This window comes from Haliotis rufescens, unplaced genomic scaffold (genome assembly GCF_023055435.1).
Source record: "Haliotis rufescens isolate VD_foot unplaced genomic scaffold, xgHalRufe1.0.p SCAF_2, whole genome shotgun sequence".
In the NCBI taxonomy this organism is placed as follows: domain Eukaryota; kingdom Metazoa; phylum Mollusca; class Gastropoda; order Lepetellida; family Haliotidae; genus Haliotis; species Haliotis rufescens.
In genome coordinates this window covers 70,625,444-70,649,519 of record NW_025963890.1, presented here as the reverse complement: position 1 = coordinate 70,649,519, position 24,076 = coordinate 70,625,444, and the positions used below count along the sequence as shown (strand labels likewise).

Below are 24,076 nucleotides of genomic sequence, written 5' to 3'. Positions count from 1 at the left end.
CATCAGCACCGATTATAAACCGTGTTCTATCTGTGTCCAAAGTGCCAACATCTACTTCCTGCGTTCCCTCATGAACCTGACGCTGTGTCATAACAGAAGTACTGTTCAAGGCGGCATTAAAAGTGCAGTATTGTTTATCCTTGATGAGCTGACAACTGGGTTAGAAAAAGTCTTCAGCAACCAATGCTTGACGTAAGAGGCGACGAACGGGATCGGGTGGTCAAGCTCGGTCACTTGGTTGATGCATCTCATCGTATCGCTATTGTGTAGATCGATGCTCATTATATCAATCACTGACATGTCTGGACTCGATTATTTACAGACCACCGTCATTTAGCTTGAATTCTGCTGAGTGCGACTTTAAACAACAAACAAACGACTAAACAAACATTTGAGTTTCGTGCTCTAAGAACATACTGCATACGTCAACTGAACTGAATGAAAGCATCAAACATCAACGATGTTACATAAAAAAAGAAAGTAGGCCCTTGGGGCCCTGTTCACAAAGCGATAATAGTGCTACGACTATCGTATCTCCCATACTTTAACATATAATTAAGACAGCCGTTGCGCTACGATCGCTTTGTGAAACGGGGCCCAGCTCCACAAAGCGACCTTCTACGACTGTTGCATGTCAGTGTTAAAGTTTCACAAAGATCGTTTTAGCATTAAGATCGTTTTGTAAAACGGGCCCCTATGACATTACCCAGAACGGGGGCCATGTCAAGGATTGTTCCGACGAAGTAGGCGTTCTGTTTGTCCCAGTGCATGTCCACACGTTGTATTCGGATAGGTGATAGACCTCCCGTCTTGGCGATGCTCACAATCACAAGATCTTCCAGAATAGTCTTGTAGTTGAGTAAGAAGTCAACATAGTTCCCTGGGGATGAAAGTAACACACTCGAAACCATTTAGCATCTGTTATGTTAATGTCAATAAAAGAGACTAAACCCTTTCCACTTTCATCTGAAGCAGTGTCCATTGTACGATTCCCACCTTTTCATAAGTATGTGGTTATGAATCACTATCAATTAGTGATGACATTAGGTTTTTCCCGAAAAGGTGGGCGTATCCGGCCCAACAAGTGGCATCGGTCACAAACACATGCAAAGTCAAGTCAAGCCTTCACCTGAACAAACACATTCAGAGGGAAAGTTACTTTATACATACACAAGAAAACCTAATTTATAAAAACAGAGGGAAAGTTACTTTATACAAACAGGGAAAGTTTCATTATACATACAGAGGGAAAGTTATTTTATACATACAGAGGGAACGTTACTTTATATATTCAGAGGGAACGTTACTTTACATATTCAAAGGGAAAGTTACTTTATATATTCAGAGGGAAAGCTACTTCATACAAACAGGGAAAATTTCATTATACATACAGATGGAAAGTTACTTTATACATACAGAGGGAAAGTTACTTTATATATTCAGAAAGAACGTTACTTTATATATACAGAGGGTAAATTAATATATACATACAGGGGGGAAGTTGCTTTATATATTCAGAGGGAACGTTACTTTATACATACATGGGGAAATTACTTCAAACAGAGGGAAAGCTACTTTATACAAACAGGGAAAGTTTCATTATACATACAGAGGGAAAGTTATTTTATACATAGAGATGGAACGTTACTTTATACATACAGGGGAAAAGCTACTATATACAAACAGGGAAAGTTTCATTATACATACAGAGGAAACTTTACTTTATATATTCAGAAGGAATGTTACTTTAACTTATAAACCTCCGGTGACGTCATCCTGTTGTTCTTCAGTGGGGTTAAGTCTCATAAACAGGGACGTTGTAATGTCCCTGGGATTTTATAGGATATTCAAGTCATATTTACTATATAATGTGTTATAATATCCCATAATATCCTGTGTATTTTATTTATAAAAATTCCGTTCAGATTGTAACATGTAATGGAATTTAAAATCAAATGACAAATGTTTTCTTTATATTCCCGAGGATCGAACTCGCATCCTTCATATGTGTAGCCCAGTAAGTGTACCACTAGGCTAGAGAGGTGTTGATAAGCTTCACTGCTTTTTAGAATCATGTCCTTTTCAAGATCCGTACGCCAGCAACAGATATTTTACGCCCGTTTCTTAAGGTTCATCGAAAGTATGTTCGAAACATAAAAATGTTGATAAACGTAGTTTTAAGTTTCAAAATCGGTATATAAGGAAGATATAACACTACCCCTCGGGTTGTTATGATATTTATAACCCTTTCCCTAGGAAAATCCCTTGGGATGCGGGTTTTAAATATCATAACAACCCTCGGACGTGTTTTATCCTATACATACAGAGGGAAAGTTACTTTATATATTCAGAAAGAACGTTACTTTTATATACACAGGGAACATTAAAATATACTTACAGGGGGAAAGTTGCTTTGTATATTCAGAGGGAACGTTACTTTATAAATACAGGGGAAAACTTACTTCAAACAAACAGAGGGAAAGCTACTTTATACAAACAGGGAAAGTTTCATTTTTCATACAGAGGGAACGTTACTTTATACAAACAGAGGGAACGTTACTTTATATATTCAGAGGGAACGTTACTTTATATATTCAGAAGGAATGTTACTTTTTATATTCAGAGGGAATGTTACTTTACATATTCAGAGAGAATGTTACTTTAAATGTACAGAGGGAAAATTACTTAAACATACAGAGGGAAAGTTACTTAAACATACAGTGAGTGAGTGAGTGAGTTGGGTTTAACGCCGCTTTTAACATTATTCCAGTTATATCACGGCGTGTCAGCTTAATGTGGGAGGAAAGCCCGAAGTGATGCAGGTCTCAGACGTTTACCACATCGGTAAAACCCACGAGCACGGGTATGGTGCTGACAAACCTAGAAACATAATTGGGGCGAACCGGGATTCGAACCCACAATCATAGGTTTCTGGCGTGCCCAAGGGACGCAACTCTGCACAGCGAATCGCGGCGCCTTAGACGACTGGGCCACCCGTGCCCCCTAAACATACAGAGGGAAAGTTATTTTATATATTCAGAGGGAAATTAACTTTATACACACAGGGGGGAAATTACTTTCTACATACAGAGGGAAAGTTACTTTATACATACGGCGGAAAAGTTTCTTTATATATACATACAGAGGGAAAGTTGCTTTATACATACAGAGGTAAAGTTACTTTATACACAAAGAGGGAAAGTTACTTTATACTTTCAGAGGGAAAGTTATTTTAAACACACAGAAGGAAAGTTACATCATACATACAGAGGGAAAGTTATTTTATACATACTGATCATGAGGGAAAGTTATTTTAAGCATACAGAGTAAATGTTACTTTATACATACAGAAGGAAATAGGGAAAGTTACCATATATATACAGAGGGAAAGTTACTTTATACATACATTTTATACAAGTTAATTTAAACACTACTGAATGCTACTTTTTACACACAGACGGAAAGTTACTTTAAACATCCAGCGGGAAAGTTGCTTTACACATACAGAGGAGAAGTAACTTTCAGTGGGAAAGTGTATTTATGCATACAGAGGGAAGGTTACTTTACACATACAGAGGGGACATTACTTTGTACATGCAGATGGAGAGGTACTTTACACATACAGGGAGAAAGTTCCTTGATACATACAGAGGGAAAGTTACTTTATACATACAGAGGGGAAGTTGCTTTAAAGATGCAGAGGGGAATATTCTTTATACATACAGAGGGTATGTTACTTTATACATACAGAGAGAAAGTAGCTTCATACATACAGAGGGAAAGTTTCGGGGCAAAGGTTACTTTGTACAAACACATAGGTGAAATTGGGTTTCACGTCGCGTCCACGATTATTGCACTTGTATAGCGTCATGAACCTGTACATGTGGTATTGCAAAGCTAAGCTGGACACACAGGGGTATGTAAATGTACAAGGGGGGGGGGGGGGGGGGGATATGCACACACACACATAAAGAACATCTATCCGCATAACACAACACCTTTATCACGCAGTGCTCAAACATGGATAAAATCGTCCTTGAGAATGCGTCTTTGTACAATACATAGAGTACTTACCTGGGAATGTTATCTCGAAGTTAATCTCATCTTGGTCGGTGTAGCATGGCGAAATGTCAAAGCGACTCAACACTGGGTTTTCTTGATCAAAATTGTAGAAATCATACGACAGAAAATAGTCATCCTACAAAAAAAGATGAAATGCAATAGCTGACTGTCACAAAAACATGTTTTTTCTCATATATACTAATTTTCATATATTTCCATATAATTTCCCTTAGTTTGTTTCATTCGTATAACCTATACAACATAAAGTAGGTTCATTTGACTTCAATGTCATAGAGAGCGAGTGAGTAAGTTTAGATTAACACCCCTTTATACAGTATTTCCGTGTCAGCTTAACAATTGAGGAAAGCCCCAATGGTGAGGTGAGGTGATGAAAAATTTGGTTTAACGTCGTGTTGAAGATTAATGCACTAACATAATGCGCACGTACGTTTTTGTGTTTGCTTGAACGTGTAGAGATTTATTCAGGTTTATAGTGCTAGCCTACAGAGATACGATGCCGCCGTGTAACAAGATCTAGAATACCCTACTCAGACACATTATACTGACCCTGAGCCGACCAGTCCTTGTGTTATCCCCTCATTGCCAATCGTCAGGCAGGGTAACAACAAGTACGATCTTTTTAAGGTTTTGGGTATGACGAGTCCAGGAGAGAAAGGCCGAAGGGAAGTAAGTCTTAAACGTTACCACTTTTGTGAAACCCACGAGTGCGGGTGTGGTGCCGAAAAACCTTGAAATTATTGGTTGCGGCCATGCACACATGTGGGACGCAACTCTGCATAGGGAAGTTCAAGGCCTTAGACGACTGAGCCACCCGTGTCCCTGGGAACTGTGTTGAGGCACAAGTTGTCACAATATTAGCGCCGCAGTGCAACTGGTATGACTATTGTGTTTTGAACTATCCCAACACGTTTGAATTATATACAATGCTGGCAAAGGTCTCACTTGATAAGCGTAAAGGCTATTTTTTTACTCACTGCCGAAATTTCAAGCCGTACTGGAGTGTCCACGCTGTCCTGGTTGTTGCCGACGTCGTTGTCGCTAATCCAGTCATTCTAGGGAAATTTAAATGACATAAGTACAGCTTGTTATCACACAGCTAATTATGACATTATTGGTAGATTGTGTTCGTCTTGAATGTACTGCCACAATGTATACCGTCACCCCAGCTTGATAATAGTGTCAGAATCTACATCGACGCTAAAGGCAATAAACCAGAAGTTGTTATCCATAAGGTTTTACGTTTTCTTATTTTGTATATCATCAAGTTCTTGGTATTCCAATAAATGAACACAAAATGTAAACATTAGTTACATCAGTATTATAATGATTCGACCCTAGATTGTTTTCCCGTCCCCAAAACCCCGAGAATTGATCCCATGCTTGTCTCTGTGAGTAACGGGGTCAGGTGATCAGGCTCGCTGACTTGGTTGATGTCTGTCATCATCTCCAAGTTGCGTAGATCGATGCTGATGATGTCATCACTTGATTGTCTGATCCAGACTCGATTGTTTACGCATTGTCATCATACTGGTCCCCATATACCGCGACGTTAAACAATGACAAAGCAAACAAACAAACCGTCCCTCACAATACATCAACTCACCGACATGAAATACACTTCGAAGGTTACAGGCATGCCTAGAAGTCCAGCGTCAGCGAAGTCCGTACGGACATTAGTAAAGACGTCACACAAGATCCCACGAGCTGTCCGCTTGTAAATTCCACACAAGGTTTAGAATATGACAAGTACATACAATATATTTATGTATTATCAATATGCACACACAGCTTATGCATTTTTTCCTATTTTTTTCTTTAATGAGCAGTGCCCTTTGGTTTTGTGTTACCTGTCTACCGGAATATTTTAGAATCCGACATTCTGATTGGTCAAATCTACGTTAGACAATGAATTTACTATGACCATTTCCCTGTGGAATTAATACCTGTTGGAAACCTTGTCTTTCTCAAACTCAAACAGGAAACCATTCCACATTCTGAATTGTAATATACGTTACGTAATAGCGCGTTATGGGACATAATCTTTCAGACAGAAAGCAGTAATACTACGAAGTCAGTGAAAGAATGTTGATTTGTTTGTGAGAAATATAATTTGCTCCAGAATGTCTGGAAAAGAAGTAATTGTCATGAGGAAAGAATATGCTAGATAGACAGGATGGCCAAACAGTATGCAATTATTTTAACCCCTAAATATTTCAGACAGGAAGCAGTAATTTTACGACGTCAGTAATAGAATGTTGATATTCTTTGGTGTAACATATAATTTGTTCCAGAAGAGCCTGGAAAAAAGTAATTGTCACCAGGAAAGAATTCGTTGGGGATGCTAGATGGCCTGAAAAAAGGCCTGGCAGCTTGAACTGATTGTATCATTGAATATGTTGAGCCGAAAATGCTTATCAATTCAAATATTTTCAATTTAAAGGTGGATTAATTTCCATTAAGTGTTTCGTCTCAAGTAACTGTCATCCTTTTACACGTATGTCAACAAGCTCCATCGGTGCTCCCAATCGAGAGCATATCCATTGTGTGAGGGATGATGGATACATGGATTGTACGATGGAATTCTGCATGGATGTCTTTGGTTTGCGCTTCACTTATGATGTATGTTACATTGATTCTTCTTGCTTTCTCAACAAATCTATTTAAGTTGACAGGGATACTTTGAGATTTACATTTTGCTTAAAACTCGGAACAACCCAAGGTCAAGAGAAGTCAAGAGAACGTGTGATTAATGTTAGAAGCAAATGATTTTGCACCTTAAATAACGCTAACAAGCTCCTGACAGGTTGTATTGTACTACCTGTCCAGAGTAGGCAAATGTAGGATCTAAGTCAAAGAGCTGTTCTGGAGACTTCATCCCGATGGCTTGATGCAAGCGGGAGACATTGACTGTTGCGTCCCACGTTCCGTTCTCAATTGGAACAACAGAGCAGTTGAGGAAGGACTTGTCAATAACGTAGGCAACCCCTGAAAAATATTTCACACAATAAAGCAACTTACTTAAAAATTACATTTCCGGGTATCACGAATCCTTGAAGTATCAAAAACATTTAAAACTCATGTCCGAAAACGTTGATCATCTTACGTAAATCGTAAGTCCCCGAAATGGTTTACAATGAGAATGCAATACTATTTATCAATATATATTTCATTTCGACCTCGCTGTTCTAGTTTTCATGGATCATAACTTGTGTCATTTTGGGGTTTTCCTCCCAAATTGTACATATCCGTCTCTCTGATCATAATCGTCAACCTGTATCTATTGTATGTATTTATATCCAGTACCTGTGTTATAATCGTGTATTTCCGTGACGGCGTCGTAGCTGTAGTAAGGGTAGCTGATTACGTTAGGACGGTTGTCGAAACGGAGGAGTTTGTTGTTGTAGTCGTAATACACCTGAGGAAATAACGTCGTGGCATGGAATGAAGAAACCGTGTTTCTATGGATGATGAGGGAGCACGGCTGATCCATTTATCGAAGGCGACGTGAATCGCCTTGCAGAGGTGCGTTCGTAATAATTAGGCGTACCAGAAACCTATGATCGTTGGCTTGAATCCCGGTTGGTCCCAGTCATGTTTTTAGGTTTGTCAGCACCATATCCTTGCTCATGGGTTTCACAAAAGTGGTAAATTTTAATTAAAAGCGAGAAACCCGTTCTATCTAAATTCTCTGCTGAAAACAATTGTACGATTCCTAATATATGTCAACCTATATGATACCAAATGTGTGAGAAAACAGGTGCATCACTTCACCGCTGATACGCCATGATACAACTGAAATATTGTTTAAGCGACGTTAAACAACACTCACTCACTCATATAATATGGGTGAGATGTATACATAATTAGCTTCAGCGTATTGGTTTATGAATATTTTTTATACATCAGGTCGGTTACCATTGTGTTATGCATGTATGGACGTTGTTCTCTCTATGGACATTTATTTACTTACATCGGCATTTACGACCATGTTCATATCCTGGTCTATTATCTCCTCCCTGTACTGGTAGTGTGTCTTCAGCTTCGGCATCGCTCGGGTGTGTTTCCGACCGGCACATGCAACGCCTTTTGGAGTCTAGATGGAATTATTATGATGATAGATGAACCACACAAACAGAAGGACACTCACTCACTCACTCACTCACTCACTCACTCACTCACTCACTCACTCACTCGTGCATGTGCAATAATCTTCAAATCGTCGCTCAACCACATTTCGACTCACATCTACTACTATTGAGGCTTACTAGAGTTATGGAAATTAATCACTTATTACAAATTTGAATGGGTTTTTTTCTTTTACCTCTAGATTTGTCGGGTCCACAATGTAGCTTTTAAAACCAATATAATCATAAATATGATGGAAGCTTGACATTGCACCCGGGCCAACAATGGAGTTGTAGCCTTGGACCTCAGCTCTCACAGGAATCTGCATTGTTCCGTCTGCACTTGTCCACGTGGAGACTGAAACATAAAACAGACATAGTTAGCTACAATACGGAGGAGCCAGATATATCTAATATACCTGGTTGTACCTTAATATTATCTGTTTTCCCTTGTTTCCTGTGTGGAAAATGAAAAAAATGAAACCGTATGCACGGTTGTGTATGTACTGAGGCATAGTTCATCGTGTAATAAACATTTCAAGATGCACGGTTGTGTGTGTACTGAGGCAAAGTTCATCGTGTAATAAACATTTCAATATGCACGGTTGTGTGTGTACTGAGGCAAAGTTCATCGTGTAATAAACATTTCAATATGCACGGTTGTGTGTGTACTGAGGCATAGTTCATCGTGTAATAAACATTTCAAGATGCACGGTTGTGTGTGTACTGAGGCAAAGTTCATCGTGTAATAAACATTTCAAGATGCACGGTTGGCTCAGTCGTCAAAGCCGCCGCAATTCGCTGTAAAAAGTTGCATCCCTTAAGCATGCTCAAAACCTATGTTTCAAGGTTTGTCAGCACCATATACGTGCACCACCACCACAACCCCACCCCATCCCCAACCCCACACGCCGTGATGTAACTGGAATACTGTGCAAAGGTGCATTGAACCCAACTCACTCTCTCACTAAGTCAAAATACCAAATTTCAAGTGATAACAGCTACTGTTGATTTTGTCCGTTTAATCAAACATAGACATTCCCGAATGGTTTAGTGTGACCATGGTAACATCCTACGACGTCGACACGACTACATATATGTGAGGTAAAGTAAAGTTATGCTGTAAAGGATACCAAAGTGCAATGAACACAGCACAAAAAAACGATTTCCGTTTTTCGGTAACCACCCGGAGATGAAAGAACCTCAGAAAAACGACCGAGACATTAACAAAAGTGATAAGAATATGAAGTACATTTATATCAAATAATAGTTAAAAAGATATCACGCAATTATTTGAAAGTACAAAGAATTATGACCACAAGCCTTTTGTCGCATTTTCATAATTTGCTCATGGGTTTTTGTCTGAAACAGACGTTAGGAATAATTTGGAATTTATCACCCGTTAACCATAGATTGATGTGCACTGGATGCACATATTTCGATATCAATTAATTTTAAGAAAACATGTCTTGAAACATGTGGAACGCACGCACCTTTCCTGGTTTCCATGTTTAGATATTGTACAAATGAATGATGAAAATATTACGTGACCTGTTCCATTAGTAGGGTGTACAAAGTTCATTCTAGTTAACAATTCTCCCTTTTTACACTCACAATGCAAAAAGAAAACAATATATGAAATCAAGATCATATCACAAACTTCATGAACAAGATTAATATTCATGATCGTTATTCAAACACATCAAAGGTATCTCAACCTAATCTCAGTAGTAATTTAATCCAAGTAACAATAAACCTGAGACGGTAGAAAGGGAAACACATATTACCATGAATTTGAAAATTCATGGATTCTGATTGGTCAATCAGGTATCTTATCACAATAAAATCATCTGATTCAAATAGCCGATTTGACAAAGCTCATATATAGTCCCTCTTTTTCAGTCATTTTCGGTAAGCGTTTTAAAATAATTATATGAACAATGAAAGATTACAGAATGTTGTATGTGCGTGTATATGTCATATGCATTTCCTTCTGCATTTGGGATTTTTTTCAAAATGTGTAAAATCTGAAACTGGTCCTGTGGTATTGTCAACAGGTATTTTAAATGCGTATGTCATTGCACGCGTGTTTCAATGGTGTAAAATCCGGAGTTTGGTCCTGTGGTAGTGTCAGCTGGTAATTATACATGTGTATGTATATGGATATTCGTGACAGTAATCGTCCGGGAGGACGGGCTCCGGACTAAAGAGGCCCAGTTTTTCGAGGTTTTCCTCTACCTGTTATTTTTACATACCTGAGAAGTAGTAGTCGACGGTGAAGTTGACGCCGAGAAAGCCCCAGTACATGCACGACTGCCAATGATCACACAGGACACCTCTAACCGATGTCTGCCCCTTGTAAACCTTCAGAGAACAGGTTAAGGCCTTGTACACATGATCACATTCTTAGTGGTCAGTTTAATATTTGTGATCCACAAGGAGAAAAGAACCTTATGCTAGAATACAATTGTACTATGACGTCATAAAGACGTTTGACGTCCACTTACTTCAGTGAAGATCGCCATGGGTGCGGACTGTACACAGATATCTTATTTTTCTCTCGTTAGTTCGTAATGTATTAAAACATTATTTCAAAACCTTTCAGCATACTTGTCTACTTCTCAATTCATCAGATATTATGTCTGAAAACGGGCAAGTATTACATAAACAGTTATAAGTCGGAAAATATGTCCAAATGTTTGATCTCAAGTATCTCTGTAATGAATATGAATTGAAGCTTGTGAGTTGAATTTTTGTAGTCCGAAGATACTGTAGCTTTAAAATATAATGACAAGTCAAAATGTGATTTTTCACACATAAGGTACCTTTTCTCATGGTTGGTCACATTTAATTTACAAAACACTGACTATATGATGAAATGTCAGGTAAACCAATGCGGTGTTGATCTGACAAAAGTCTGGGTTTTGCAGTTATCCTGATTTGTTAAATTAATGGAACAATTGTCCCTTTCATTTCACCCAGGCTATTTGGAGAAAGACTCAAAATCTTGGACTTGCCGTCATGTATAAGGAGGACCCCCGTGTGACCCAGTGGATTCGACGAGCAGCTGGGCTAGCTCTGCTGCCCATTCCCTTTGTTCAGGATGCATGGGTTCAAGCTATGGAGTCGACACCAGATGTGCCTAGAGCTGTGGACTTTAACGACTATATTGTGAGAACCTGGGTGGATGATGACGCCAGATTCTCAATGCGCATGTGGAACCATTTCGAAACTGATGGACCCAGAACCAACAACAACCTTGAAGGATTCCACAGCCGACTGAACCACCTACTGCCACATGTTCACCCTAACATCTACAGATTCATTGAAGTCATCCAGAAAGTCGAGTTCAGTGAAAGGACTAAGGTGATGCAATTGAACTTTGGTGCGGCACCACGCTGCCGCAAGAGAATCTACAGAGAGACAGAGAACCGCCTGGTACGCCTCAAAGATCAGCTGCAGCAGGGTGACAAGTCTGCTATTGAGTATTTAGATGCTTGTGGACACTTGCTTCGTTTGGGATAAGGGCGGAATCCCGACATGGGTACATTGTCTGAAGCCAATTTCTGGTGTCCCCCGCCGTGATATTGCTGGAATATTGCTAAAAGCGGCGTAAAACCATATCACTCACTCACTCGTTTGGGATAAAACTGTAAAAGTTATTAAATGTAACGTTTACATTATCAAAAACTGTCACAAAGTGTTGTTAAAAACTGTATAAAATTTATTAAATGTAAAGTGTCATTAAATGTGAAGTATAATATTAAACTATCTATTTAAAGCTGCTTTGCTTTGTTTGTCAGATCTTATCTGGACTATTCCATTTTAAAGTCTGAGGTAACAAGCATAAGGATTAGTGTGCACTCAACCGTTTAAAGTGTTGTTATAAGCTGTCTAACTATTGGGACGTCTAACTAATGGGAGGACACCGTACACAGATATCTTATTTTTCTCTCGTTAGTTCGTAATGTATTAAAACATTATTTCAAAACCTTTCAGCATACGTGTCTACTTTCAATTCATCAGATATTATGTCAAACAATTATTAAACAGCAAGTATTACATCAACAGTTATAAGTCGGAAAATATGTCCAAATGTTTGATCTCAAGTATCTCTGTAATAAATATGAATTGAAGCTTGTGAGTTGAATTTTTGTGGTCCGAAGATACTGTAGTTTTAAAATATAATGATAAGTCAAAATGTGATTTTCACCCATAAGGTACCTTTTCTCATGGTTGGTCACATTTAATTTACAAAACACTGACTATATGATGAAATGTCAGGTAAACCAATGCGGTGTTGATCTGACAAAAGTCTGGGTTTTGCAGTTATCCTGATTTGTTAAATTAATGGAACAATTGTCCTATGAAGCACAGAACTTGTATCTATCTAAAACAGCACATACACAGCAAAAATCTATAATCTATGGACTTTGGAAGGATTTAAAAAATACATGAAAACGTTTACAAAGATCGGTCGTACAATGAACAGCATTTCATCACTTAAGCAAAACAGTTGTTTCAGGTGAGCTAACAATACATGTAAAGGATCATACCTCCCCGTACTTTTGAGCAAACTTCAGGATATAACTTGTTGAATAGGTGTGGGTCATGTTGCTGTTGCCAGGCATTTTACCACCGATAAATACATCATCCATGTCCGTAGCTTGGTTCATGACGGTGCAGTTATTGTCTAGAAAACGGAAGAGAATCGTCCACAGAACAAAACAAAACACTGGACAAATCAAGTTTCATTCAGAAACACCACAACCGATACAAAAATAACGCTATTATGATCCTTTCAATTCAGCGCACACGCTATTTCAGATCACGTTATTCAATGCCATCGGAAGCAGGAAACACCTTTGGATTAGAAATGCATTTAACTTGTTGAACGTAATGGTCACACCATACAGGGAAAATTTGGAAAGCGCCGTCATTTCATGTTCTTTCCAAGAAAACAACGCGTTTCTTCTAGTGATGAAATGCACACCTGCGATCGAGACGTACCACATCTTAATTAACCATTTATGATATTGTTAACCTAATTAGCCACTGAAATTGTTTTACGGCGCATTTAATAATAATCAAGCTGTGTCCTGAAAATATTCGAACCCGTACAAGGCGAACCAAAGGTTGAGAGAATGAGTAGCTATCCACACGGACATAATCAACGTGGTCATACATCATACGTCCTCAGTATAATAGGCTCCTTCGTCTTCCCTGGGATACTGGGATACCGCCGCCGACCCTCCACGGAAATATTTGTCTCAGAAGACAGTCAGGCCAGTTTTATCGTTCCAACTTATGAATATTGCAAACATGACTTATAAATAAAGATTCCTAACATTTAATGTTATCGGGAATAGAAGAATATCCTTTAGTTATCGATTTATTTTCAATATAGCACCAACTTGAAATATATATCAATTGGTTCCATTTTGGTTTTTCTTTCTTTCAAAAGTAAATCTGTACATTCTTATATGCATAGGGATAAATAGTTCCATACAGAATACTTACTAAGGACATGGTAGCTCTCATTCGTGTTCATGTTTATGTACATGTACTCAATCTGTCCGTTCTGTGTGAGTTTCATGGCGGATCGCTGTGAATCTTGATCGAAATATTCCTCCGCAACCACGCTCATGTTCCTATCAATGAGAGCGCCCTCGATGGTGACTTGAAAGGACGGTGGCAGGGCTTGTGGAAGGCGAGGATCTGGAAGATGTTCGTGCAAGAAGTAAGGATATTTCAGTTATGGACAGAACATGAAGGGCTTCTTGTTACGAATAACCCCTGTCTTCTTGAATCATTATTATTATTATTATTGTACTGTGCATTATGGTACAAAGCCCCGGCATTACTAAATCAAAAGGTAGGAGTTGTATGATAGTATCATAATATCATATATGAATATCGTGACGTAAAGTTCGCAGATAGTGGTGCAAAGCCATAGCACTGAGGTGGCCTGTTATGGTGTTGTGGTGTCGTAATGCCATGATGTTGTGTCATGTTAAAGTATCGCGGCGTGAAATTGGAATGATGTCATATGATATCGCTATAGCATGTTGGAGCGCTGCGACAGCATGTGGCTTTGTGATGTCATGTTGTAGAATTGCGGCATCATGTAGCTGTGTGATGTCATGTTCTAGATTTGCTGAATCATGTAGCTTTGTGATGTCATGTTGTAGACTTGCTGAATCATGTAGCTTTGTGATGTCATGTTGTAGACTTGCTGAATCATGTAGCTTTGTGATGTCATGTTGTAGAATTGCGGCAACATGTAGCCTTGTGATGTCATGTTGTAGAATTGCTGAATCATGTAGCTTTGTGATGTCATGTTGTAGACTTGCTGAATCATGTAGCTTTGTGATGTCATGTTGTAGAATTGCGGCAACATGTAGCCTTGTGATGTCATGTTGTAGACTTGCTGAATCATGTAGCTTTGTGATGTCATGTTGTAGACTTGCTGAATCATGTAGCTTTGTGATGTCATGTTGTAGAATTGCGGCAACATGTAGCCTTGTGATGTCATGTTGTAGACTTGCTGAATCATGTAGCTTTGTGATGTCATGTTGTTGACTTGCTGAATCATGTAGCTTTGTGATGTCATGTTGTAGACTTGCTGAATCATGTAGCTTTGTGATGACATGTTGTAGAATTGCGGCAACATGTAGCCTTGTGATGTCATGTTGTAGACTTGCTGAATCATGTAGCTTTGTGATGTCATGTTGTTGACTTGCTGAATCATGTAGCTTTGTGATGTCATGTTGTAGACTTGCTGAATCATGTAGCTTTGTGATGTCATGTTGTAGAATTGCGGCAACATGTAGCCTTGTGATGTCATGTAGTAGAATTGCTGACTCATGTAGCTTTGTGATGTCATGTTGTAGAATTGCGGCAACATGTAGCCTTGTGATGTCATGTTGTAGACTTGCTGAATCATGTAGCTTTGTGATGTCATGTTGTAGACTTGCTGAATCATGTAGCTTTGTGATGTCATGTTGTAGAATTGCGGCAACATGTAGCCTTGTGATGTCATGTTGTAGACTTGCTGAATCATGTAGCTTTGTGATGTCATGTTGTTGACTTGCTGAATCATGTAGCTTTGTGATGTCATGTTGTAGACTTGCTGAATCATGTAGCTTTGTGATGACATGTTGTAGAATTGCGGCAACATGTAGCCTTGTGATGTCATGTTGTAGACTTGCTGAATCATGTAGCTTTGTGATGTCATGTTGTAGACTTGCTGAATCATGTAGCTTTGTGATGACGTGTTGTAGAATTGCGGCAACATGTAGCCTTGTGATGTCATGTTGTAGACTTGCTGAATCATGTAGCTTTGTGATGTCATGTTGTAGACTTGCTGAATCATGTAGCTTTGTGATGTCATGTTGTAGAATTGCGGCAACATGTAGCCTTGTGATGTCATGTTGTAGACTTGCTGAATCATGTAGCTTTGTGATGTCATGTTGTTGACTTGCTGAATCATGTAGCTTTGTGATGTCATGTTGTAGACTTGCTGAATCATGTAGCTTTGTGATGACATGTTGTAGAATTGCGGCAACATGTAGCTTTGTGATGTCATGTTGTAGACTTGCTGAATCATGTAGCTTTGTGATGTCATGTTGTTGACTTGCTGAATCATGTAGCTTAGTGATGTCATGTTGTAGACTTGCTGAATCATGTAGCTTTGTGATGACATGTTGTAGAATTGCGGCAACATGTAGCCTTGTGATGTCATGTTGTAGACTTGCTGAATCATGTAGCTTTGTGATGTCATGTTGTAGACTTGCTGAATCATGTAGCTTTGTGATGTCATGTTGTTGACTTGCTGAATCATGTAGCTTTGTGATGTCATGTTGTAGAATTGCGGCACCATGTAGCCTTGTGATGTCATGTTGTAGACTTGCTGAATCATGTAGCTTTGTGATGTCATGTTGTTGACTTGCTGAATCATGTAGCTTTGTGATGTCATGTTGTAGAATTGCGGCACCATGTAGCCTTGTGATGTCATGTTGTAGACTTGCTGAATCATGTAGCTTTGTGATGTAATGTTATAGACTTGCTGAATCATGTAGCTTTGTGATGTCATGTTGTTGACTTGCTGAATCATGTAGCTTTGTGATGTCATGTTGTAGACTTGCTGAATCATGTAGCTTTGTGATGTCATGTTGTAGAATTGCGGCAACATGTAGCCTTGTGATGTCATGTAGTAGAATTGCTGACTCATGTAGCTTTGTGATGTCATGTTGTAGAATTGCGGCAACATGTAGCCTTGTGATGTCATGTTGTAGACTTGCTGAATCATGTAGCTTTGTGATGTCATGTTGTAGACTTGCTGAATCATGTAGCTTTGTGATGTCATGTTGTAGAATTGCGGCAACATGTAGCCTTGTGATGTCATGTTGTAGACTTGCTGAATCATGTAGCTTTGTGATGTCATGTTGTTGACTTGCTGAATCATGTAGCTTTGTGATGTCATGTTGTAGACTTGCTGAATCATGTAGCTTTGTGATGACATGTTGTAGAATTGCGGCAACATGTAGCCTTGTGATGTCATGTTGTAGACTTGCTGAATCATGTAGCTTTGTGATGTCATGTTGTAGACTTGCTGAATCATGTAGCTTTGTGATGACGTGTTGTAGAATTGCGGCAACATGTAGCCTTGTGATGTCATGTTGTAGACTTGCTGAATCATGTAGCTTTGTGATGTCATGTTGTAGACTTGCTGAATCATGTAGCTTTGTGATGTCATGTTGTAGAATTGCGGCAACATGTAGCCTTGTGATGTCATGTTGTAGACTTGCTGAATCATGTAGCTTTGTGATGTCATGTTGTTGACTTGCTGAATCATGTAGCTTTGTGATGTCATGTTGTAGACTTGCTGAATCATGTAGTTTGTGATGACATGTTGTAGAATTGCGGCAACATGTAGCTTTGTGATGTCATGTTGTAGACTTGCTGAATCATGTAGCTTTGTGATGTCATGTTGTTGACTTGCTGAATCATGTAGCTTAGTGATGTCATGTTGTAGACTTGCTGAATCATGTAGCTTTGTGATGACATGTTGTAGAATTGCGGCAACATGTAGCCTTGTGATGTCATGTTGTAGACTTGCTGAATCATGTAGCTTTGTGATGTCATGTTGTAGACTTGCTGAATCATGTAGCTTTGTGATGTCATGTTGTTGACTTGCTGAATCATGTAGCTTTGTGATGTCATGTTGTAGAATTGCGGCACCATGTAGCCTTGTGATGTCATGTTGTAGACTTGCTGAATCATGTAGCTTTGTGATGTCATGTTGTTGACTTGCTGAATCATGTAGCTTTGTGATGTCATGTTGTAGAATTGCGGCACCATGTAGCCTTGTGATGTCATGTTGTAGACTTGCTGAATCATGTAGCTTTGTGATGTAATGTTATAGACTTGCTGAATCATGTAGCTTTGTGATGTCATGTTGTAGACTTGCTGAATCATGTAGCTTTGTGATGACATGTTGTAGAATTGCGGCACCATGTAGCCTTGTGATGTCATGTTGTAGACTAGCTGAATCATGTAGCTTTGTGATGTCATGTTGTTGACTTGCTGAATCATGTAGCTTTGTGATGTCATGTTGTAGACTTGCTGAATCATGTAGCTTTGTGATGTCACGTTGTAGACTTGCTGAATCATGTAGTTTGTGATGCCATGTTGTAGACTTGCTGAATCATGTAGCTTTGTGATGTCATGTTGTAGACTTGCTGAATCATGTAGCTTTGTGATGACATGTTGTAGAATTGCGGCAACATGTAGCCTTGTGATGTCATGTTGTAGAATTGCTGAATCATGTAGATTTGTGATGTCATGTTGTAGAATTGCTGAATGATGTAGATTTGTGATGTCATGTTGTAGACTTGCTGAATCATGTAGCTTTGTGATGTCATGTTGTAGACTTGCTGAATCATGTAGTTTTGTGATGACATGTTGTAGAATTGCGGCATCATGTATCCTTATGATGTCATGTTGTAGACTTGCTGTATCATGTAGCTTTGTGATGTCATGTTGTTGACTTGCTGATTCATGTAGATTTGTGATGTCATGTTGTAGAATTGCGGCAACATGTAGCCTTGTGATGTCATGTTGTAGACTTGCTGAATCATGTAGCTTTGTGATGTCATGTTGTAGACTTGCTGACTCATGTAGATTTGTGATATCATGTTGTATACTTGCTGAATCATGTAGCTTTGTGATGTCATGTTGTAGACTTGCTGAATCATGTAGCTTTGTGATGTCATGTTGTAGACTTGCTGACTCATGTAGATTTGTGATGTCATGTTGTAGACTTGCTGAATCATGTAGATTTGTGATGTCATGTTGTAGAATTGCGGCAACATGTAGCCTTGTGATGTCATGTTGTAGACTTGCTGACCCATGTAGATTTGTGATGTCATGTTGTTGAATTGCGGCAACATGTAGCCTTGTGATGTCATGTTGTAGACTTGCTGAATCATGTAGATTTGTGATGTCATGTTGTAGAATTGCGGCAACATGTAGCCTTGTGATGTCATGTTGTAGACTTGCTGACTCATGTAGATTTGTGATGTCATGTTGTAGAATTGCTGAATCATGTAGCTTTGTGATGTCATGTTGTAGACTTGCTGAATCATGTAGCTTTGTGATGTCACGTTGTAGACTTGCTGAATCATGTAGCTTTGTGATGCCATGTTGTAGACTTGCTGAATCATGTAGCTTTGTGATGACATGTTGTAGAATTGCGGCAACATGTAGCCTTGTGATGTCATGTTGTAGACTTGCTGAATCATGTAGATTTGTGATGTCATGTTGTAGACTTGCTGAATCATGTAGATTTGTGATGTCATGTTGTAGACTTGCTGAATCATGTAGCTTTGTGATGTCATGTTGTAGACTTGCTGAATCATGTAGTTTTGTGATGACATGTTGTAGAATTGCGGCATCATGTATCCTTGTGATGTCATGTTGTAGACTTGCTGACTCATGTAGATTTGTGATGTCATGTTGTAGACTTGCTGAATCATGTAGCTTTGTGATGTCATGTTGTAGAATTGCGGCAACATGTAGCCTTTTGATGTCCTGTTGTAGACTTGCTGACTCATGTAGATTTGTGATGTCATGTTGTAGACTTGCTGACTCATGTAGATTTGTGATGTCATGTTGTAGAATTGCGGCAACATGTAGCCTTGTGATGTCATGTTGTAGACTTGCTGACTCATGTAGATTTGTGATGTCATGTTGTAGAATTGCGGCAACATGTAGCCTTGTGATGTCATGTTGTAGACTTGCTGACTCATGTAGATTTGTGATGTCATGTTGTAGAATTGCCGCAACATGTAGCCTTGTGATGTCATGTTGTAGACTTGCTGAATCATGTAGCTTTGTGATGTCATGTTGTAGACTTGCTGAATCATGTAGCTTTGTGATGTCATGTTGTAGAATTGCTGAATCATGTAGCTTTGTGATGTCATGTTGTAGACTTGCTGAATCATGTAGATTTGTGATGTCATGTTGTAGAATTGCGGCAACATGTAGCCTTGTGATGTCATGTTGTAGACTTGCTGACTCATGTAGATTTGTGATGTCATGTTGTAGAATTGCGGCAACATGTAGCCTTGTGATGTCATGTTGTAGACTTGCTGAATCATGTAGATTTGTGATGTCATGTTGTAGAATTGCGGCAACATGTAGCCTTGTGATGTCATGTTGTAGACTTGCTGACTCATGTAGATTTGTGATGTCATGTTGTTTCTGGCGTCCCCTTACAATTATAAGATAATTTGTAAATATGTTTCATAATAAATAACATCAACGTATTTCCTTTACTCTTTTTAACAGCGTTACTGGAGCTTTTTCTTTGTACACCAATCACATATCCGAGATAGTATGTACACTGTATTATCTTATCAGGACAGAGGTGGACCCAACAGTAATCAGGCTATCATAGCTAAACCGGGCACCTATATATGATTGTCGCGGGATGCTCACCGTTCGGGGCGACTGTTGCGGATGCGTCGAATGTACACACCTGGGCCGTGCTGGTGTGCGCCGACACTAGCCATAGTCCAAAAACTAACAATACCTACAATCAACAGGAGAATCAACTAACATCCAAATTGATAAAAGCGGCAAACACTTTCCATAATCTAGTCCAAACTTACTACATAATAAGAGTGTGTTCTGAAACCACTATCAAATAATAATGATACCAGGTGTTCGCAAAAAGGTGAGCATAGCCTGCCCCACTGCAGCATCCGTCACAAACACATGCAAAGACAAGTCAATTGTTCACCTTAATAAAACGGGAAAACATGGTACAAGTCAAAATAGGGAACTGCATCGGACATCATTTTTGTCATAGAAGTGTCTAATTTTGAAATGTCCCCCGCATGTTTACCACAACACATTTGTATAGCGCTTTACCTGCCTTGAATATTGTTAACATAATTGAGTACATCGGCACCAATGAACGGAATAGTTATTTAATTGAAGTGCTTTATTTATGAACGAGCACATTCGAGGTAGCTATTGTGTATTGTATTGGTAAAATAAGGGTAATATGTACAGTTGGTGAAGAAGATATCTTAAGAGAAACCTTCTTATTTCTTGTTGATGTAGACACAGGATTACCAGCATTTTGATGCGCTTTTCTAAATTATTAATAGAAATCTAATCAAAGTATGCTTATTATCATTGTACATCCAGATATTTTAAGAAAAGAAATAAACACTATTTAAGCATGTTCACGAAGATATTGCACATATATGTGAAATGTGTTTTAATCAAATAACAACGTTTTTATTTGAAATGATAATGCATTTAAACACATAACCAAATGATTGATGGGTATTTTTGGTAAACACGTACCACTTCATGTGGGTGGTCAGATCACAAAATGAATACGTCAGTGCATGTATCAACTTTGACATCATATGATGAGTTTATAGTATGTAATGTAATGTACCTATGTAATGATGTTAATCATTCGTACATGTACAGGGGACACGGGTGGCCCAGTCGTCTAAGGCGCCTAAAATTCGCTGTGCAGAGTTGCGTCCATTGGGCACGCAAGAAACCTATGATCGTGGGTTCGAATACCGATACGTCCCGATTATGTTCTAGGTATTCTAGGTTTGTCAACACCATACCTTTGCTCGTGAGTTTCACAAAAGTGGTCAAATCTGAGACCTGGATCACTTGGGCTTTCCTCCCACATTAATCTGACACCATGAACTATTGTTAAAAGTGGCGTGAGTGTTTAAAACTCACTCACTCACCCATATACAAATGCCAAAACATTTACTTTTCATGAGGGAAATAAGGATGCTAGTTTTGCTGTACATAATGTTAAGCGTATGTTTAAAATATGTTTCAGCAACAATGGATTTACAAACTGAAGTCACTGAATCGAACCGGATCGTCGTCGTGTAGAACCAACGATTTAAGTAAATAGGTATTTGTTAAATGGCTGTTTTACTGTATATTAGAGGACCGGAATATCCAAGGATAAGAGTGAGTGAGTTTGGTTTTATGCCGTTTTGGCAATATTATGTCGGGAGATACCAGAAAATGGCTTCACATATTGTACCCACAGGCATCGAACCCGGGCCATCGGCGCGACGAACGATCGTTATAACCATTAGGCTACCCCACTATCCACTAAGAGAAGATAGTTAGTACAATGAGGACGTGCAGGGCAAAGGTACTTTATCTGTAAGGAATGTATATGATAAGGTTATATCAAAGGCTGTCTGATTTAACTGTTGTCCAGTGGATGAGTCTGCATGTGACACAATTTCCATCTTAGGATTTTAATTAGGCTTATTAAAAAGCATTGACCGTGACACAAAAACATATTCTATCTATAACGAAAGCGTGGACACGAAGAAAACTTTACTTCGCACAACATAAACAAATATATACTAACAGCTATCCAACATCGATAGTAATTGTGTCTTTTGTGATTTCTTACAAATAATAATTTCAATCGCCAGCATGTCAAATATAGGTCTTCAGATTATAATGACACCATACCCATACCCTAATTATTGTCACCCCTCGATATCAGTGTGATATGGGGTGACTATAATTATGAGTATGGGTATATATACCAATTTATACGACATATATACCAGCCAAAACAGGGCAAAGACATATGCTCCTCAATAAACTAAATAACTGTGAAGATTGTGTTATATTTAAAAAAAAGTTTTGATAATATATTAGTATTAATATTTTATCAAATTCATACGAGATATTCAAATATAACATAGTAAGACATAAGTAAGGATGAATCAACTATTAACATGTATCTGTTTTTTGTTTTATATTATAATTGTGAGAATACAGTGCAAGTGTTTGCTTACCTTCATGTTGATGCTGTAAAAAGTCCGTCGTTATCAGTTGAGTGAAGGACGGACCACTGATAAAAATTTAAGTGGGTGTATTTCAGTGTATCACGTTGTCCTCACTGCCGACGACGTGTACACACAATGACACTCTTCATCACATGACATTCTTGAGTTATTGGGTAATTAGGGAAATAAGCACTGTAATTGCTGATTAAGTCAAGCAATGTTCATCTCTGAAAATGTGAGTGAGTGAGTGAGTGAGTGGGTTTGGTTTTACGCCACCTTTAGCAATATTCCAGCAACATCACGGAGGAGGACACCAGAAATGGGCTTCACACATTGTACCCATGTCGGGAGTCGAACCCGGGTCTTCGGCGTGACGAGCGAACGCTTTAACCAGTAAGCTACCCGACCGCCCCCCATCTCTGAAATAAACACGAATGAGCTTTTTCCATAATTATATATTGTCCGATTACGACTATATCATAAGCTTTTGTTATGGATCACTATCACATAGTGATGATAACAGGTGTTTGCAAAAAGGTGAATGAATGTCTCCTGTCCCACCTGTGGCGCCCGACACAAACACATACAGAGGCAAGGCAATTGTTCACCTAAACAAATCCCCAAGGGAACATGTGGTGCAAGTCGAAATTGGCAATTGTCAATTAGGTCTTCCAGTCTTTGGGTATGGCTCAGTGACTTCCTTTAAGCAACGTCAGCGGCGGAATGTTGTTGGATGGATGACCACGCTCGATATACCGCAGTCATGTGACCCTTTGTGTGAAGCCTTTCTATTTATAAAGGATCGATCATTTGACAATGGTTCTGGAAACAAATCTCACATTTCTCAACAGGTCTTAAACATTCTGCTAATACCCATTGGCAAGAAGATGTCTATCTGGTAGACTTTTGTAGAGGAATGTAATCTCTCTGGGAATGAGTACTGTATATGCTGGAGCTGGACGTTTCCCCTCCGACATATGTTTTAGCTTTTTGACGGCGGTCTGTAAATATTCGAGTTTGGACCAAACATTCCAGTGATTGACATCATGAGCATCGATCTACACAATTAGGATACGATGACAAGCATCAACCAAGTCAGCGAGCCTGACATACCGATCCCGTTAGTCGCCATTTGGGTTGCTTGCACGCACGCACGCATTGTAGTTCATTCGTCTTTGTTTTGTTGCAGGTAGCATCGTTCTTCTCATTCACCTGGACCTTTGGGGAGTTTCTGTGCAAAAGCGTCCACTATCTTCAGAATGTGTCTGCCATCTGTTCTGTGTTTACCCTGACCGCCATGAGTCTGGAGAGGTTTGTAATACTGATACTGCCCACAGAACCCCGGTGAGTGCGACGTTAAACAACAAACAAACAAAAACAAACAAAAAAAGCACCAAAACCATTTCCATAATCACAAGAAATATAAAAGTAGAGTTCATTGTACGATTCCCACTTTATTAAAGCATGTTTTAATGAACCACTGTTAAAAGGTGTTAG

General features: G+C 39.0%; 1 protein-coding gene across 2 annotated transcripts in view; it reads right to left on the bottom strand.

Moving 5' to 3' along the window:
• The window catches only part of LOC124133169, a 33,525-nt gene extending 10,863 nt beyond the window's left edge, over positions 1–22,662 (bottom strand). Inside the window, exons 1-13 of one of the 2 annotated variants that reach the window (XR_007222347.1) lie at positions 22,589–22,661; positions 20,211–20,304; positions 13,728–13,925; positions 12,764–12,900; positions 10,463–10,571; positions 8,405–8,565; positions 8,054–8,176; positions 7,387–7,498; positions 6,902–7,068; positions 5,687–5,794; positions 5,058–5,135; positions 4,075–4,198; positions 707–880 (exon numbers count right to left, since the gene is read on the bottom strand). Coding sequence is in view for 1 of the 2 variants with exons in the window: in XM_048400497.1 (XP_048256454.1) it covers positions 707–880; positions 4,075–4,198; positions 5,058–5,135; positions 5,687–5,794; positions 6,902–7,068; positions 7,387–7,498; positions 8,054–8,176; positions 8,405–8,565; positions 10,463–10,571; positions 12,764–12,900; positions 13,728–13,925; positions 20,211–20,304; positions 22,589–22,594 (1,591 nt within the window). In the remaining variant the exon portion in view is untranslated. Of the gene's footprint in view, positions 1–706; positions 881–4,074; positions 4,199–5,057; positions 5,136–5,686; positions 5,795–6,901; positions 7,069–7,386; positions 7,499–8,053; positions 8,177–8,404; positions 8,566–10,462; positions 10,572–12,763; positions 12,901–13,727; positions 13,926–20,210; positions 20,305–22,588 lie in introns of both variants that reach the window. The other variant, XM_048400497.1, reaches the window with a different exon arrangement.
• Between the last annotated feature and the right edge of the window lie 1,414 nt (positions 22,663–24,076).